Source organism: Abramis brama (assembly GCF_963993115.1).
Source record: "Abramis brama genome assembly, chromosome: 2".
NCBI lineage: Eukaryota > Metazoa > Chordata > Actinopteri > Cypriniformes > Leuciscidae > Abramis > Abramis brama.
In genome coordinates, this window is record NC_139964.1 from 61,853,148 (window position 1) to 61,873,214 (window position 20,067).

At 36.2% G+C, this 20,067-nt stretch overlaps 1 protein-coding gene across 1 annotated transcript in view; it reads right to left on the reverse strand.

Annotated features, from left to right (window-relative positions):
* LOC311076195 (receptor tyrosine-protein kinase erbB-4-like) overlaps nucleotides 1-20,067 on the reverse strand; it is a 174,757-nt gene that overhangs the window by 12,986 nt on the left and 141,704 nt on the right. Inside the window, exons 14-20 of the mRNA XM_084104167.1 lie at nucleotides 18,355-18,448; nucleotides 17,408-17,562; nucleotides 14,997-15,041; nucleotides 14,629-14,761; nucleotides 13,363-13,485; nucleotides 13,178-13,276; nucleotides 12,071-12,256 (exon numbers count right to left, since the gene is read on the reverse strand). Coding sequence (XP_083960293.1) covers nucleotides 12,071-12,256; nucleotides 13,178-13,276; nucleotides 13,363-13,485; nucleotides 14,629-14,761; nucleotides 14,997-15,041; nucleotides 17,408-17,562; nucleotides 18,355-18,448 — 835 coding nt within the window. The remainder of the gene's footprint in view (nucleotides 1-12,070; nucleotides 12,257-13,177; nucleotides 13,277-13,362; nucleotides 13,486-14,628; nucleotides 14,762-14,996; nucleotides 15,042-17,407; nucleotides 17,563-18,354; nucleotides 18,449-20,067) is intronic.

A 20,067-nucleotide genomic window follows, 5' to 3' on the forward strand; every position in this document is an offset into this window, starting at 1 on the left:
GATCAAAGGTGATGGTAAAGACTTACATTGTTACCAAAAATAAAATAAAAATCTGTTTAAAATAAATGAAAAGTTATTTTAAACTTTCTATTCATCAAAGAATCCTGAAAATGCATAATATTTTCTACAAAAAAATAATATTTAAAATAGAAAAGTTATAAAAAATATATATATATATATAAAAAACTGACCCAAACTTTTGAAAAGTGTATTTTTACCAAAAACATTGTATGCATTTGGATATACTGGATGTAGATCCTGTGAAGATTTTGAGTGATGATACAAATGAATCGTTGAATCAGAGTAGAATCGATTATCTGAAACTGGACAGTTTTGAACTGATTTAAATAAATGAATCAAACTAGTGCCATTTTTGCTACTGACATTCCAATCAAAGATAAGAAATGAAATGCAATAATCAAATAAACAGTGTTTTAAAAACTATATCCAATTATATGTGAATATTCTATGCATTTCACAGCACTACTGGTAAGAGTAAACCATAAGCATTCTCATTTATCTCAATGATAGTTGCAAAAATCCTGTCCTGATGTTCTAACGTTGCCTCCATAATGGTGCATTTACTACCAACCAGCCAAACCCAGACAAACTCTTTGACTAATTCACGAGTCTCTGTGACATGTCATTTGCTGACTTTTTCTTCCAGAGGCAACGATGATCGCTTCTCAGAGCTACTTATACAGCTGTCTGGGAATTTATGTGAGCATGCATTAATCAGACAACAGCTGAGTCAAGAACACTGTGTTAAAATATATTTTCTCTGTGATTCAGAGAGAGACATTGACCCATCCATCACACAGCAGCACTGTAGGCACAGCACACTCTCTCTCACATTCACTCTCTCTCTCAAATATAGTCACGCAGAGCGCACACGTCTTGAGCGATCCATGTAGGATATGATATTGTAGCTCAGTTTCAAAACCTATTGAGTTGCTTTGTCATCTACTCCATACAGGCAGTCTCCTCAATGAGCTTTTCATAATGCTCAATTTATGACAGTTTGTTGTTAGCATGTTGCAATACTTTACATATGCCAGTCAGATTTTTTTTTTAAGAAATTCAAATATTCAGACATTTGTAATGTTACAAAAGATTTCCATATCAAATATATATATATATATATATATATATATATATATATATATATATATATATATATATATATATATATATATATATATATGTATATATATATATATATGTATATATATATATATATATATATATATATATATATATTTTTTTTTTTTTACTTTCTATTTATCAAAGAATCATGACTGCATCATGGTTTCCACAAAAATATTAAGTAGCATAATTGTTTTCAACCTTGATAAGCAATGTTTCTTGAGCAGCAAATGAGCATATTGATTTCTGAAGGATCATGTGACACTGACGTCTGGAGTTATGAAGCTGAAAATTCAGCTTTGCATTACAGGAATAAATTACATTTTAAAATATTCTCAAATACAAAACAGTTATTTTAAATTATAATAATATTTCACAATATTGCTGTTTTTACTGTATTTACGATCAAATAAATGCAGGCTTGGTAAGCATTAGAGACTTCTTTCAAAAACATTTAAAAAATGCATTGTAGAGTATAAAAATATACAAAGCATACACATATTGGCTAAAACAAATGTTTATTTTTAATCCAATTAAATTGTAGATTTATCAAAAAATTTAAATATGTTTTTTGTTGATTTCAACTCATCCACCATCTTAGAATCTCACAATTAATGTAAACGCAGCAATATACATTGGTATTTACAAGTTCAAAATAAAAGTAACCATTAGCAAGTCAACGAACAAAAACATGGGACTCTGAGCAGCCTGAGGATGAATGAGCAGCCTTATGTTAGAGCTGTTGATTTAGCATTCAAAAAAGAAAAAAGGAAACGTGAGAGAGATCTTTAGCAAATGCAAACCTGCTTTTGTCAGCAGAAACACTACAGAAGACAGTCGTTCTCATGAACTGTATCCAAACTAAAGTATCCAACGCTGCAAATCTTGAATCTTCCCATTTGATTCTTCACTCTGAGATCAAGAAAGCTGGATCTAGTGGAATTAGCATTCAAACGACAAGCTTTTCTGCTGCCGGCCTTTAATGTTTCTTTCCATACAGAAGCTCTCTCTCCAACCAAAGAGATGGGCTAGGCAGTGAGAAGCAGCTCTTTGTGTGTTCAGTTTGACTGAAGTCAGATTAAAGCAAGAGCAAACGCCGTCAAAAGCTACTGGCGTTTAGTATTACAGGCGTCTTGCAGGCTAGCGCGAGGAGCGGGTCCAAGCGTTGGCGTGACGTGCATGTAAGCAAGCCAGAGCATTCGAGTAGCGTCCCTAACCTCTGTTCTCTTGTTTTTACATCTGCGTTAGAGGTTAAAGTTTCTCCGAACAAAAAGAGAAGAGGCTCCCGCGGTGCCCTATTACAACACTTTCTAACCGCTGGCATGGGAAATAACAAATATTAGATGTGCATGACCACCTGGGCTTAATTAAAATCAGAGAAAGAAAGCTGCATCTAAATAAAGATGATGGCGGAGGAGAACACATCTAAAAACACATGTTGAAAGATGGATTGAGGGTCAGAGGGTCACGGTTGTTGTCGTTACAGTTACTTTCAGATTAAAGATGCCATGAGAGATGTTTTGCCCCTTTTACTATTGATCTTAGTATTTCACCACTGTAATTGTTTGATAAAATGACATCTTTAAGAAACTACTTAAAATGTTAGATGATGTCAAAAGTAATCAACAAAACTGTTTAAGTCTCCATTTTCTGATTTTAGTGTAATTTGTTTTATATATCAGAGCTGCAGTGCTAGTACAGGCATATTTCACAAATAAATCTCCATTGTTTTTGGAAAATCAAAATCTTTTCTGTGTTGTCAGGACAAAATTCAAACATAAGGGCGACAGAGCGTTTTCCCATGTTGGACCCAAACTTTGGAATGATCTCCCTCTTTCTATAAAGTAAGTAAAGTCACTACTGAAATTTAAGGCCATGTTAAAAGCACATCTGCTAAAAAGTTCCTGGGCATCTTCATGATGGGTGTTATTATTATTTTTTTGTCTGTACTCTTATTTTTCTGTTTTATTAGTGATTGTGAAGCACCTTGTGCAACAGCTGTTGCATTAAATGTGCTATATAAATAAACAAATGAAATTTACATTTAGTCATTTAACAGACGCTTTTATCCAAAGCGACTTACAAATTAGGACTAAATTAAGCGAGTCATCGTGAAGAGGCAAAACAGTGCAAGAAGTGCTCAAAATAGAAGTGCCAGACAAGGGAGGATTAAGGGAAAGGATTTTCTTTTCCCTTCTCTTAAGGAAGAAATGAGTTTTCAGCTGTCTTTTGAATGTTGTCAGGGATTCTGCATTCCGGATGAGGGTGGGGAGATCATTCCACCAGCATGGAACCGTGAATGAGAATGTTCTGGAAAGTGATTTTGTGGCTCTCTGTGATGAAACCACGAGCCGTCGCTCATTGACCGATCGTAGGCTTCTGGTAGGGATGTAGACTCATAGGAGTGAAAGTAGGAGGGAGCTGAGCCTGTGATAGATCTGTAAGCAAGCGTCAATGTGATGAAATTGTGATCAGATAAGTAAATGTCGGCCCGCCATGCACATCGTTCGCAACATTAGCCATTCGTTTTCAAAGAATCGGGTGAACCAATGATTCAATGGCCCATTTATAAAGAGAGCCATTTACTTTGTTCCTGAATTAATCTGTGACATTTACCACCACCTACTGGCAGCTTTAGTTTCTTATTTAGAGTATCATTTTAAAAAAAAAAATCATATTAATAAAAAATCCATTAATACCCATTTTAAACCAATTAATGTCATTGCATTTGCAACCTCTGAGCTGCAATAAATCTGTTAAGTATATCTAAATACCAACTCAGATGGAGGTTCTGAAAAAAAAAACAAACAAAAAAAACATGCCCGGATAGCCTAAAAGTTTGTGTGTAATAAATTCTATGTTGAATCAAATTAAACATTTCCTTCTAAAGCTACTTTTTGGAATGTAAAGCTACTTTTTGAGGCTTTCCTCATTTAACATAATAATGATTTTTTGGGGTTATTTCTCAGCCAAACTTGCTAATTAGTTAGATTAATTAGATGAATTAATCAGTACATCATTTAATTAATTAGATTAAAAAGTTAAATCGCTTGACAGCCACAAAAATAGTAGGCATTTTACAGTGTATATGCTGTGCAGTAAACAGTAACACTTTACAATAAAGTTCCATTAGTTAACAAACTAAAAATTAACAATACTTCTAAAGAATTTATAGTTGATGTTAATTTCAAGATTTAGTAATTCCTTTTTAAATCAAAAGTTGTATTTGTTAACATTAACGGTACACAGAAATGATAATTATTTTGGATATCACATGACCTCTGATTCTTTATTAATCCTGGTTATTTAATTACGCATTAAAAAAAAAAAAGGAATTTAAAAGACAGCATTAATTTCTGACAGCAACTAAATAACACAACCTGAACTAATCTAGTATCAGAGCACACAATAAAGCTACACACATTTGCAACAGATTAATGCATACATTCAAATATGTTTAAAGATGTTTTCAGTCCTTTACTACGCCGTTTTAACTCTCACATTTTGCATGCAATCTCGTTTTAAATATATAGAGATATTCACAAACTCTCTTCAGCCCTACACGCAGAACAATGTTGTCAGTTTCCTTGATGTGTTACGGAGGAGGAGGATAACAGGACTACATACTGTCTGAAAAGCTGTAGTGCGTGGGCAGCACAGGAGGTTCATCAGACAACATGGTATAATTTGTGATAAATACACAGGAGCGGTTTCCATCACACACTGGTGGAACAAAGACAACGAATACTAACCGCATCACGGTGCACAACGAAAAACAGTTGTGTGTTTCATGCTAAGTCTCAAACTGCTGAAAGTTTGCAGCTAGCTGACGAAAGAAGATGTGTAAACAGGTTATTTATGAAAACTCAAGACTGAATATGCTGCTGTTTGTTTCTTACATCAACAACTCCTTATGACCCTTCATTCTTACACCGTTTCTACAACGGTGCATGCATTCCTCTCTCTCTCAATTCAAATTTTCAGTTGTAATAGCACTTTATTGCAGTGCTTCTCGACCTTTTTGACTTTTAAGGGCCATGTCAGACTAAACTCAGGGTCAGCCGTCTGCCAATGTCGGGCCGTTGATGAGCATCTGTCGGCTAGATTTTGCGGTGCGTTTCACATGTCGGCTTTAGTCGGGCTCACGGCTGTGGGAGTTCGCACGATTCAGCATGTTGAGAGATCGCTCTGATTGGCTGTTCAGTTTAGCGCGCGAGTCAGTGCATGAGAGAGTAAAAGCGAAAGTGATGAAAGTGAGCAAAGTAGCCAAGACGGCCTAGAAAGAAGGCTGCTCTAATTTTTACGTCATCTTACCTGAGCATTCCAATACACAAATATTTTCATAACAACATGAGCCACCTGGAATGAAGAAAGTGATCAGCGTGATTGATATTCAAAATGGAAAGCAAACGCTGCTTTGTTTAGTCCTAGTTTCGGATTCCCTTTTTGAATGACACATATAGGCTATTGATACCTGCTGATATAGACAGTTAGGCTATCTCCTTACATGCCAGCTGACAGTCAGATCAGGTGTAGTCTTTGCGGTGTGTTCAAGTGCAGCTTTTTGGCCGAGACGCAGCCGACGCGAGGGGACAACACAATCGGCTTTCGTCGCCCTTAGCTTTTTGATGTCGGCTTGGTGTGTCATGGCCTAAAAGGGATAGTTCACCCAAAAATGAAAATTCGGTCATCATTTACTCACCCTCAAGTTGTTCCAAACCTGTATACAGTACATGTCTTTGTGCTTGTGGACACTAAGGAAGATATTTTGAAGAATGTTTGTAACCAAACAGGGCCGTGCCGGGCTAAAAGCCTGTTAGCACCGAGCCCAAAACACACTGCGTTTCCACTGTCGGGCCAGAAGCTCCACAGCGCTTCACTAAAACACGACCGTAACACGCCTCTCTAGAACAACGTCACACAAACCCTTTAGTTTTATCTGAAAGCTAATCAGAAAGAAATCACAGGAAACAGCGTGATTGCATAACAAACATGATAAGTGCGTCCGTTCGCTGGCATTGTTGTTGTTTACTTGAATATTTAAAACCCAAGAATCGACGTTTTTCCACAGGTTTTACAATGCAAAGTGATACATTGATCATAATGAATTAGTAATTTGTGTTAAAATTGCACATTAGTCACACAGAAATAAAGTGGTTTACCGTTAGGTCTATTTCAAAAAAGAAAGAGGACAGACTTAGCCTACTTATTCAGTCGCGTCTGTTTCTGTTTATTTGGTAGGCCTAGTTACATCACTTTTAGAAAGAATGAAAATTTCTACAAATATGCCACCAAAAATACGACCTGATGAGCTTTAGCACTCTCTCCCAGTAGGCTACAGTTATATTTTCAGTCAGAGAAACTTTAGAAATTTCAGTCTCCCGAAAAAAAAGTTGCTTTATTTTATGGTATAAAGAGACAAGACATATGCTACTGACAGTTAAAATATAAACATGATTGTGATAGCGTTTATGATTTGTCTGATTTCTTCAGGTGTTCAAATTTACTATGTTTAGGCTACTATGGTAACTTAATGGTTAGCGTGCATAGTCTTTTGCATCGCGTAAATATTTCTACATTATACAGTGATCAGAATCCACATCGGATCACAAACAGAAGGCATTCAAACATGAAAGTGAGTTTTGAGGTAAATTATTTTAAAAGTCTTTAATGCTGATGTTAGCTGACAGAATCATCCGGCGCTGACTCAGGTAAACTCCGCCTCTGTTCGTAACCACTCCTCTAGCCCGAGAAAAGCCGTTAGCCCCGAGGAAGCCCCGACGAGGCCCGATCAAGCCCCGGAAGTGACAGTGGAAACGCGACTGGCACTAGCACGCATTAGCACGCACTATCACGCACTAGCACGCCCGCTTTTGGCCCGACAGTGGAGACGCGGCTATGGAACCCCACAACTGGCGCCCCAAAAACCTGTAATTTTATTCAGGTTTGGAACAACTTGAGAGTAAGTAAATGATGACAGAATTTAAATTGTTTTTGTGAACTATCCCTTTATTCACTACAACCACTTCCGAAAGATGGATTTATTTACAGTATTATTTACAGTATTTATTAATTAATTCTTTTTTTTTTCTGTAATAAAAGATGTTAGTACAATAGCAGCATGTTATAGCAAAACAAATTGTATATTATTTACAGGAAACTACTGTGTGATGTGTTCAGATACATGCTTTCATCCGTCTCTTCTGTACTAATTAGTACTATTTTTTTTCGAAATCCTGTTATACAACAGATTTTACACTATACACAACCCTTTTCCCTTTAAATTACAACATGAAAGACAAATTAAGTCTAAGTTTAACGTATTATCATAAATTGAACGACAGTACACACAAAAAAGACCTGCCTTGCTCAAAACTACATCGGTGAAAAGTGTGAAAATGGACAAAATCTCAAAGCCAATGTGTTATGAAAGACAGACAGAAAGAAAGATGTTTACATAAAACTATTTATAGCTGGCTAAAACACATTTGTCTAAAGGCCAGGCAATCCTATGAGACTGAAATCAGAGGACTGAATTGAAAAACATCCGCATAAAAAATATTTCAGCACTGGATCATGATTTCCTCCTTTGCCCACATCTTCAAAAGCAAACATTACTAAATCATTCACGAGCACAGAGTCCCATCAGCTGCAGGCGGCTTGAATTAGCCTAGTTCACTCTAATCTGTGATAAGGACACCTCAGCTCTTTTCATAATCAACCATCCAGAAATGAATGATCCAATCAGAGTTTCAATCCCCCAAATCCAAACTCCATACATCTATTAGTGCATCGGATCCCTCGCTGCAATTGGAGGGTTTCAGAGACTCTGCATTTCCAGAGTGATCATCGGGCGGAATGAAAGCACTTATTCAGCTTGGATTAGGGATTGTTTGAGAGGTGATGGCAAAAGCTGAATGCCGGCTTTTAACAGCACATGCATTTAAAGGTGAATTTAAAAAAAGAAATAAACAGAAATGCTTATTAACAAACAATACATTCAAATTGAAATGAAGCAAAAAAAAAAAAAGGTATGAGAGACTTGCTGCACCACAATTGAGTTGCATTCGCTCTGATAGAAAACAAACGCATTAAAGAATGTCTTAAAGATGCAGAACGCTTAATTTTGAGTCTGCCATAATAAAACTAATTATCTGAGCTATATTATCCACATTATTTCATAGCTCTATAATCTCACTGTATCGAAAATGGTCTCATTTGATTGCATTTTTTATTTCTCTTCAGGAATTCTACTAGTAACATCATAGATGAAAGAAACGGAGAAGTCCATTAAGCCTCTTAAGCTATGAAAGAGGAAACTTTGCAATGTCAGTACTATATAGATATATCAATGATATATCAATCACTGCATGAGAGAAAACAATATGTGTGTGTTGCTATGAAAAACAGCAAGATGGAAATGCTGGACAAGGTATATGATTTGAACATGATAAGATAATAGTCTAAATGGATGCAATGATGATAACTATCTCTTTTCTAATATATTTGTTGGCATTGTTTTTTCCTGGCAGATAAATGCTGGATGCTGGGAATTATTCAAATGACACCCATCATCTGATGGAGGGTATCACTTTTGATGCCAAGTTAGCTTGGAAATATGCAGACGAGCTCTACCAACAGCCACATACTTTATCCATAGATTTTAGAAAGAATATTATAACCCTCTTTCATTCATACTGCAATGCCAAATCAAATTCACAATTATGATTTTTCAATAAGCCAATGTAAGCAAAAATATCTCATTTGAACTTTTGTACATTTAAACCCCGATGCCTGTATTATAAAATCAGGAAGGTAAAAAAATATGCACGTAAAAGCAAGGATATCATTAAATAAAATATCATTAAATTAAAGGAGATAAATTATTTTATTTTCAGATAGAGAATACTGTATTTTGATGTATATATATATTCAGATACTTTTTTGTTTACAATTTTACACATAAAAAGGGACACAATGTATTTTGAGTTTTACTCTGAATCTGCTTCAAAAAAGAAATAAAGAAATGTATTGATTTCATTAAGAAATAAAGCGTATTAAGAGATAAAGTAACTTTGTGAGATATAGTCATATTTCCCCTCCTTTTTAAACTTTGAGGCAGAAATGGGCTTTCATATTGGACACCACAAATATGATTTGGTTAAATTACGTTTTTATAGGTCCTGCATATTCATGGTACTCTCATTTGTCATGTTCACACTATATGACTAATTCAGATCTTGTATTCTCAGACAAAAGGTGCAAAGTAAATGAGCAATGCTATGAAAGATGACATTAATCCTGTATGCTAACCAGAAGAGAGAGGAATCGATCTGAAGTAGTTGAAAATCACACACTGAAAATGCTGCTATCCAACTCAAACATCTTGAAACGTTGAAGGCGTCAAAATCGGTCTCCTCTCTCCCTGGCATCTAACTTTCTCTTCACTTCAGCTGTCATGTTCCTCAGGTCTAGGCGTGAGAAAGCAACAGGTCTGGAAATTCACTCACAATAAAACAAGACTCTAGTTTCTCCAAGAACACAGCAGGAGGAGGAGCCCATGCCCTTGCACTACACACAGGTTCTGTATGATAGGAGAGCACGACGCCAAGATCTAAAAGGACTGGGCAGCAATCACAGGTCACTGGGTGAACACAGCAGGGTAATCTAATGGACGATTGAGAGGATTAATATCCTGAGGACCACAGCAGGTGAGAAATCAAACACAGATCCAACCTTAAACTCGCTAGCTTCTCTGAGAGATGGCATGCTGGTAAACAATCTCAGACTGAACAGTGATTATGGCTCTTGATTGAGGACAGTGGATTTTTTTTTCTGTCCAACACAGAGATAAATATAATGCTATATATATTTTATGATTATATGATTTAATTAGCTCAGCTTGAATAGTTAAAGGTCCTGTTCTTCGTGATCCCATGTTTCAAACTTTAGTTAGTGTGTAATGTTGCTGTTAGAGCATAAATAATATCTGTAAAATTATAAAGCTCAAAGTTCAATGCCAAGCGAGATATTTTATTTAACAGAAGTCGTCTACATCGAACGGCCCGTTTGGACTACATCCCTCTACTTCCTTCTTTAATGACGTCACTAGAACCGTTTTTTGACTAACCTCTGCCCACAGGAATGCTCCCTCAACTCTACCGAAATTCGTTTATGTACTTGCGCACTTCTTATAACTTACCGTGTTTACTCAGCTCTTACGGTGATTTTCTGAAGTAAAACTGACGCTTCATCTTTTGTGTGATGTACAATAAACTTTATTAAACTCATCAGTATATGTTTGATCATCATTCGGACAGCAGACTTGTAGGCTATTAATAAATAATGGATACATACAAGCAGATGACAAATACGTTATAATAACCGTAATTAAACTACTAAACTATACCTTTTCCATCTCTATACAGCACTCTGACTCTGTAGGCATTATTGTCCGACTCGAAATGAACACCGTTACTGAGAGTTTCTGATATTATCATCATTCCGTGAGATGAAATTGTCCTGAGAGACTGAGCGCGAGCTCATGAAGCTCCGCCCCCTGGGTCGTCCAGCAGCAGCTTATTTGCATTTAAAGGGCACACACTAAAACAGCGCGTTTTTCTGAGCCCCAAAAAATGACAATTTAAACATGCTGTAAAAAATGATCTGTTGGGTATTTTGAGCTGAAACTTCACATACACACTCCAGGGACATCAGAGACTTATTTTACATCTTGTGAAAAGGGGCATAATACGGGACCTTTAATTCTCTTTTAAAGCTTTAACAATGCTTCGCCTCACACAATTTCTTCAATGTCTAAAGCAGCATTTCAGTCTCATGTTTTGTATGCACATTTTGGACATTTTATTCTCATCTTGGCTTTATTTTTATGCAATATCTTACAATCTGCATAAAAATACATCATGGATCAAAAGTTGAGGGTAAGATTTTGTAATATTTTTGAATGAAGTCTCTTCTGATCACCAAGGCTACATTTATTTGATCAAAAATACAGTGAAAATAGTAATATTGTGAAAATAAATATACGATATAATGATATGTTTTAATATATTTTAAAATGTAATTTATCTCCGATTTTTTAGCTATCTTTACTCCAGTGTTCAGTGTCACATGACCTTTCAGAAATCATTATAATATGCTGATTTACTGCTCAAGAAACATTTCTTATCATTATCAATGTTGAAAACAGTTGTGCTGCTTCATATTTTTTTGTGGAAATACAGGATTATTAAATGAACAGATAGTATTCATCTTTTTGAAATCTTTTGTAACATCATGAATGTCTTGACTGTTACGTTTATCAATTTAATGCATCCATGCTGATTAAAATGATTAATTTCTTTAAAAAAATGAACAGTACGTGGATGCAAACCGGACTACTGATATTATAGATAGACAGGGATTACCGGTACTGGAGTGAGAAACTGGATAGGCAAATGACACAAACTGGACTTCAACTTGCGTTGACTCTTTGAGCACCACAGCTAAATAAATATTTCATGCAATGCTGAGTAGGAAATGGGTAGCTGAGGATATTTTCCCTGAACTCCTTCATACACCAGTCCATTACATAACGTTTCAATCACAGAGCTGAAGAAAGAAGATTTTCTCTTTAAACGTGGTAGGGGGCAGCTGCACTCATTTGACGCATGAGACACCGGAGCTTCTTCCTTCGAAGTACTTCTAAGAACGTCCTTGTGTTTGATGTGGTACCCGACTGAGCCAAAGCAACTGAGTGTTTATTGGTTCAGCAGCCTGAAGATATGTGCGTTCAGTGTAAAAAAAAAACTTCAAGTAAAGTGCATTTACTATGAACTCTGGGAAGGGTATGTAGAGATTCATTATTTGAGACAATGTTTTTCACTGTACATGCTCAACAACAGAGGCAAAAACACAGTCTTACCTTTGCGATCTGCACGCACCAGTTGAGCAGCAGCTGGGAGCCGATGTTCTCCTGGTGCTCATGTACATAGTCCAGCAGGCAGCCGTGGGGCATGAGCTGAGTTACCAGCTGAATAGTGGGACTCAAGCAGACCCCCAACAGACGCACTAAATGAGGATGCTCCATGCTGGCCATGATCAGCGCCTCCTGGAGGGCAAAAAGAGAAACACTGGAAATGTGCTGTTTTCATCAACACTATGGATCATTTTGGTCATTATACATGATGTGAACTCTAAGTCCAATTAGAACTCCAATCTAGGGTTGAGTATCGCCAACTACCTCATGATACAATACATATCGGGATATCATAATTTAATCAACATCAAAACTGCTCCAAAACCATAAGGGAGACCTGGAATGACTGCAAGAGAAATTTATAATCTGCGGGTGCTCTCTTCTTTTAAACTTTCTATTCATCAAACAATCCTGATAATCACAAACATATTAAGCAGCACAACTGTTTTCAACATTGATAATAATCAGAAATGTTTCATGAGCACCAAATCAGCATATTAGAATGATTCCTGAAGGATCATGTGACACTGAAGACTGGAGTAATGATGCTTTGCATCACAGGAATAAATTACATTTGACAAATATAATAAAATTGTAATATACTGTATTTCATTTTTTATTTTATTTTTTACTGTATTTTTTATCAAATAAATGCAGCCCTGGTAAGCATAAGATACTTCATTCAAAATCTTACCAACACCAAATTTTGAACTGTAGTGCATATTTATGCAAAAATTCAGTTACATAAATTAAATGAGCCTGGTTTAAAAACCTGTTATCCATGTGAACAGCTCCCCTTGTGTTCAATACAAACAGCTTCCTTTAACTTTAGCATGCTGTTAAGAAAGCCCATATGGCTTCAAAAGCAAGAGCTTAAGTTGTTAAGTTATATTTATTTAATGTTAAATGTACATGAAAATGCATGTAATTGTCAGAAATTAGTGTGTTATTTGATTTGCACTGTTGGCTATATTCATTCACTTGTTTGTTCTTGCAATATAATTTGCAAATGATGGTAAACAGTAAAGTGAGGTTTAATTATAAATTACTCACATCCATAAATTCCACATTGGCTTTAGGTCCTGTACTTTCATTGAGTATCTTTATGGCCACTGGAATCTTCACGGTTTCTCCTTCTGGAATCCAGATTCCCTTATAAAAAATAAAAAAATGGCAGCAGAAGTTCAGGAAACACGCAGAACTCATAAACACATGAATCATAAAAGTGAATGTAGTACCTTGTAAACAGTGCCAAAGGCTCCTGTTCCCAAGATCTTGACCCTCTTAAGCTCCGTCTCCTTCAGTATACGTAACTGTGCCTGGTTTGGCGCCGTGCCGCTCGGTGTTAAAGGCTCCACCAACTGCTCAAAAAACATAATCAAAATTCATACAGTACCTACTTGAGCTCTATCTGCCAGTAACTAATTGGCACCATTATGGACGGTATGATTTCATTATTGTCATCATATGTTTTCATTTGGTTACAGTCTGTGTTTTGCCAATTTGATCTGCTTTTTTCTGTTTAAATTGCTGAGTTTTTATCTCCTCTTCTTTACTTCTCGAGTTATGCCTGTGTTTATATAGAGATTCTTTCAGTGACGTTAAAGAGTGCTGCAGGGATGATGTCAAAACCTGGAAGACTAATCATGGCCTCTTAATCTGTTTTCATTTACCTAGCCACTAAAACCTTTGCCAAATTACAATACCTTTAAAAAAAAAACATGCACAATATAGCTACTCTACTTCTCATATTTACAAATTGCTATTCATATCACTCTGCAGTGGTTGCCAATCTCATCATGTATTCAGTTCAAAATACTTATTTTAACCTTGAACCTCATTATCTATAGTATGTGAGCTACGGCATCCATATATTCCTGCATGTATCTCCGGTCCTCCTAATTCAGATTGCTATACTTTTCCTTAGGTTTGAACTCTTTAATATGGGTGACAGAACCACCAATAAAATAAAAAATCCTATGTCATAATGGTTGCTATAGACAGACCCTATTTCTAAATAATTTATTAATCCAGATATTGAGTATATTATATGTTTTATGTCTTTCAATAAAAACAACAACAAATAATCCTGCAACACTGGATTTATCTGCAAGAAGTAGATACTGAAACAGCAAATCAATTTGGGGCTATACACTCCCTAACAAAACTGCAGATTCCATAATATTGACTTTATTTCAAATGCATTTTGAAGAACTTTCAGAAGTTGCCATTTAAGGATCCGAAAATGATCTCCATTATTCCATTTGAGGTTTCCCACCATTGAAGTGAGAGAGGCACTTTCAAATGGAAAGTTAAGACTGGCTATAGAGGCCACAGACCCGTCCATGCACCACAACACCAATTTCACTGGCCAGGCTTTCTGTCTGCATTTATTTATTTTTTTCAGACTTTGTGTCTCCTGATATCAAATGTTTATAAAATTAGTGCACCGCATCCAAATTATTGAAACTCCTTTTAAATGTTGGCAGATTTTTAGCTCTCACCTCTGTTTCTAAGAAACGGCGTAAAGCTCTTTTCTTCTTGATGCTCTTCCGACGGAAAAAGATAGCAAATCCGAGCCCCACGATTACGACCACAAACATCCCCCCAATCACCCCAGCTGCAATCAGAGGAGTCCTGGAGGAAAATATACCGTTCAGTTCAAATTCAGTTTTTCTTTTTGGATTCGTTCTATGCACAACAAATATGAAAAGTTCTTTAGTTGGAAACAAGTGAAAATTATCTGTAAAGATTTTGTAACGTTTTGAATTGTATTTAATGGATTCTTATATATATATATATATAACAGTGCCTTGAATAGTTTGGGGAATTAAAAAAACAAATAGTATGAGGAAAACATTTGGGTGTTTACCTGTCCAGCATCCCAATACAATCTTGAATCCGGGGTCCAGTACAACTGTGATACAGAAAATTAGAACGAAACTATTAATTAAAATATTATTACTACAATAAAGATTACTAAAACAATGATGATGATAATAAGGTCTAATAGCTTGTCGCATACACTACTGATCAAAAGTTTGGGGTTCGTTTTTTTTAAAGATCAGCTAGAACACATTACATTGATCAAAAGTGACCGTAAAGACATTTACACTGTTACAAAAACATTATTTCAAATAAACGCTGTTCTTTTGATCTTTCTATTCATCAAAGAATCCGGAAAAACTGTATCATTGTTTATACAAAAATAAGCAGTAAACCATTTTCAAATAATAGAAAATGTTTCTTGAGCAGCAAATCAGCAAGGATTATGTGACACTGAGGACTGGAGTAATGATGCTGAAAATCAGCTTTGCATCACAGGGATAAATTACATTTTAAAATAGAAAAATAAATTCTGTTTTACTTTAAATTTCACAATATTACTGTTTTACTGTATATATATATATATATTTTTTACTGTCAGGCATGCCTTTCAAAATCATGAAACAAATCTTACTGAGCCTAAGCTTTGAACAGTAAACGTGCACCATGTGATCTACCTAGTCATCTATCTAGCATTAGCCTCTTTGATGATCATCTCATGAGCTTTACATACTGAAATAAGGCATGTTGGAGCACTGTGATAGTGGTGACTGGGCTCAGTAATCATAGAGAACCATGCTGAAGAGCCCACGCCTGGCAGTAACCAGTGGCAATGACTGTCACCCACAAGATGAAGGGATCGCAAGCGCTTTGCTATGGTGTCCTAGAGCATTGCAAGAGCTTTGATTTGAGAGCCAAGACAGACCCGAACAAACCAGAGGCTCAGACTGGGTGGATGTCTCTTCTGTGTCCATGCGCAGTATGATCTGCCTCAGATCTACGGGACGTGACACCGAAGGTCTGTGGAACTGCACCCATGCAAATTCGTCATCCCACTGGGCAGTTAAAGTTTAGATAGTTACATGTAGATTGGGCTGTTTTGAATTAATTGGATTTCCACGATGAAACTGAGCAAAATAATCGCCTAGAGCAGGGCTAGTGAACTTCTGAAAGCTCAGGTGCCACACAGGAGGATCCTTTAGTCTCAAGTCACACTCCTAAGTTTTAAAGCTATTCTTTTAAAAGCGAGTAGGCTAATGTATGTGTGATATGCATTTCGATCAGATATATTATCAGTATTTTTGTTATTATTATTTGTATTTTATAATGTTACAAAAGTTTTCTATTTCAAATATACTATTCTTTTGAACTTTCTATTCATCAAAGAATCTTAAAAAAAAATAAAAATAGGGTACAACGGTGCTAAAGGCACACAGGGGTAAATGGCGCATTTGACTTTGTTTTCTTTTAAACAGCTAACATCACTAAATATCTCACGGGCGTCGGCGTCGCATCGTTGATTCTCTCAGATCGCGTATTTGATAATGCAGACTGCGTGATTGTCACTCGTGTAAACAAGCATACATTTTTCTCTGATTTCTCTGATTTTTCAAAATCAGTCGGCGAGTGAAAATCGGGGCTAAATCATGCAGTGTGAACATAATTTGTAAACAGCACGGCATAATTTGATCTAATATTTAATGTTTTTTAAAATCTAGATTAAGTAGCATATAAGAATCGATAAGATTTTCGACTATATTTTGAGACAAAGGTCTTGTTAACGATTTTCAGTTTTGTTCAAGGTAACAAACAAACAAACAAACAAACAAACAAACAAACAAACCACTTTTATGATTTATTTTCACACAAAACTAGTTGCTCTATCAATGTTTAACAAAAAATCATACTATGCAATCATGCAATCATACTATGGTACTAGTGAAAAGCACATTGTACCCTATATCAGATTCCACCGTTTTCAACATTGATAATAATATGAAATGTTTCTTGAGCAGCAAATCAGCATATTAGAATGATTTCTGAAGGATCATGTGACACTGAAGACTGGAGTAATGATGCTGAAAATTCAGCTTTGCATCACAGAAATAAATTTTATTTTAAAATATATCAAAATAGAAAACAGTAAATTGTAAATAATGTCTTATAATATTACTGTAGTTTTGATCAAATACTAGCATTCTCGGTATGATGAACATATTATTGGATAAGCCATAGTTAAAGTTGCTGTAAACATCATCAAATTTCTACCTTCACATGGTATTTATAACTTGCTCCTTATTATCAAGGCAAGAAGACATGGAAAGATGTTTGTACTGTAATTATTGCAGTTGCCATGATGATGATAAAATCACAGGGCCTCAAAAAAAAGTCTATTTGTGTTGAGTAGTGCTGGCCTGGAGGAAAAAGCAAACACACATACAGGCAGATGCTGCTTACCCCTGGGTGCAGTTGGGGTGGCAGGGATGGCACTCGTTGTTGGTCTCAGCATATTTGAAGATAAAGCTGTTTGCTCCCTGTAGACCATCAGGGCATTTCTCCACACAGTTGGGCCCATCTTTCAGATGCAAGCATTTCACGCAGTGATCTGGACCCTAAACCATGCAAACAAAATGCAGGAGAATCACCTATAAAATATTTGTCTAGGAGTCGTACATGACAAATCAAGAGGGACAAATAAAGGAAAATAAACTACTTACAATAACGTTATATTGATGCTTAACCCAAAAGAAACACTGTAATATTTTATGAACATGCCAAATATTGGTACTTTCTTGAGTTTGAGCAACATTAAATTTGTCATTAAAGTTTTACTTAAGTCACATAGCGGTGTAGACAACATAAATTCATACATATTTGATATAAATAATTGCCCATTTTGAAGTGGGTGTCACACAGCTGGGCGAGTTCTTACATTCTCTGACAGCTCTGATGTTTGCTAATTATGCAGCTTAGGAATTGAGATGGACAGACAGGTTATCTTAAGAAGCTGACAGCTTTGTTCATCTGCGTTTAAAGTCTAAAACCACTGCACTTGCATTTTACAGAAGAAATTGAGTACTGCTAACTTGATTTGCAGGCAAATATCCAAAATGTCACAATGATGCCCCTGGCGGGTGGGGCTTAAGTAGTGAAGTCAAATTAAAAGGCATTTTAAAAATTGTCAACATTAAATGGCTTTGTAACCCATTTTATTTCTGAAAAATGGTAGATTTTAAAATGGTCTGAAAGTCAATGCAAAAAATATAGGGTGGAATTTGAAGGACAAAAAAAATCATAAAAAAAAGGAAAGTTAATACATGTTTATGAAATATTAAGAAAAAAAAAAACATTTTGTTTTTCTTTGGAATATATTAAGAAAGTTAAACACTGCTTGGTTTACTTACAGGGCCATGACAGCTAAGAGTTTTATCTTCAGCCTTTTCACACTGGTTGTCACACTCCACACACACAGATCCATTGGCAAACTCTCGATCATCTCTAAAACATTCAAACAAATAGAAATATTCAGACAGTTCTATATATTTTTTCTATTTGGCTGTTTATGTTTAATTCTTATTTTATCATGCCAATCAGTCAAAAGAATTTCAGTCAAAGCACATATACATAACATGATGTATTGTCTCAGCAACAACACATACAGCAGGTTTTGTTTTGTCTCCGACTCATCCTCCATGTCTTCTTGAACCATGGCCAACTGAACCACAGACACTACATTCACACACTGGCGAGAACTTGGCTAATATGCTAGTCGGCTGAGTAAGATCCATGAAAAAATAATGGCATTTTAATTAGAGAAATCTTTCTCTGCACTGGTCTGAGAGGATAGAACAAACAGTCCTCTTTAAATTTTATCTAAGCAGATGGCAGCTCAGATTGTGGGAGATACGGCAGAGGAGCTGCCTAGCAGAGCCATCAATACCCTTTCCTTTGTTCGTTTCCATCAGCCCATGTTTCAGAGGGAAATTTTGAGAGGTGGTTCCCAGACAAGGGAAGATGGTGCCTTGTCAATAACAGAGTGAGGATCAAAGAAACCTTCAAGATCTTAAAACATCGGAAATCGAGTGCACTCACAGTTTGAAGTTTCTCACACTGGAAAATGTTATGGTCAGAATGGGTGCTAATGTGATGCCCTAAACCAACTTAACTAACTTCCAAGTCTTCCATCTACCTACCAACTCTAAAGGGGTACTTCACCACTGGCAAAATGGGCATTCTATAAAACTTGGCTGCCTATGCATCAGAAAGGCAGAAAATAAATAAATCTGTGCTACCTGACTAGAAAACAGAGAAAAAAAGGCTGTTTCAAGATTACACTTTTAGCGGGAATTAGTTTTTTTGGGTTTCCAGTGAAGGATCCAGGGCATTGTAGGCTGTGGCAAAAGGCTGCAAATAATGGTATTGATAAGTTATCAAATTTGGTAACACTAAAATGTGCTTAAGAAAGTGTGCAGTTATATTTTCTTTTCATCACGTTTTCTCCTTCAACTTGCACCTCAAAAGTTGTGTGTTTGTTTAGCTGTTCTATAAAAGGCTGCAAAGAATCATACACATTGAGAGAACACCGTGACAGAAAATCTGAAAAACCTCTGTGTATGTAGACTTCATTGTAGTCCTCTCCAAATGGCGGGGAACAACTGAAAGAAACTGCCAGTTTTCACAAAAGCCCTGGAGCTGTCAAAAATCTGCTGGATGAAGCATTTTGCTAGCCTGGTCCTACCAGACTCTGGTACATTTCATTTGTACAGAGAGTCTGGCCACTCTCCATTGACAAGCGTTAACTTCCTTGAAAGCAGGTACTCTGTTGAAATGGAAAACTATTGGATCTGCCCAGAGCCACTCTGGATCTGCCATAACCAATCACTAACGTTTAGTCGTGACGTAACCCTACAACTCAAACTAGCGCACGACCTCAACGTCATCGTTCTCAGCCACTCCATCTGTTAGCTGATTGTACCGCTAAAAAATTGGCCGGAGAAAACCCAAGAATATACCGCAAACCCAGACGGAGTACTGAAGGAAAATGAAAATTGAGCCACGCTAGCATTTTGCTGACAAATAAGTGTGAATTTCTCAGTAACATGGAGAACAAGTAACAT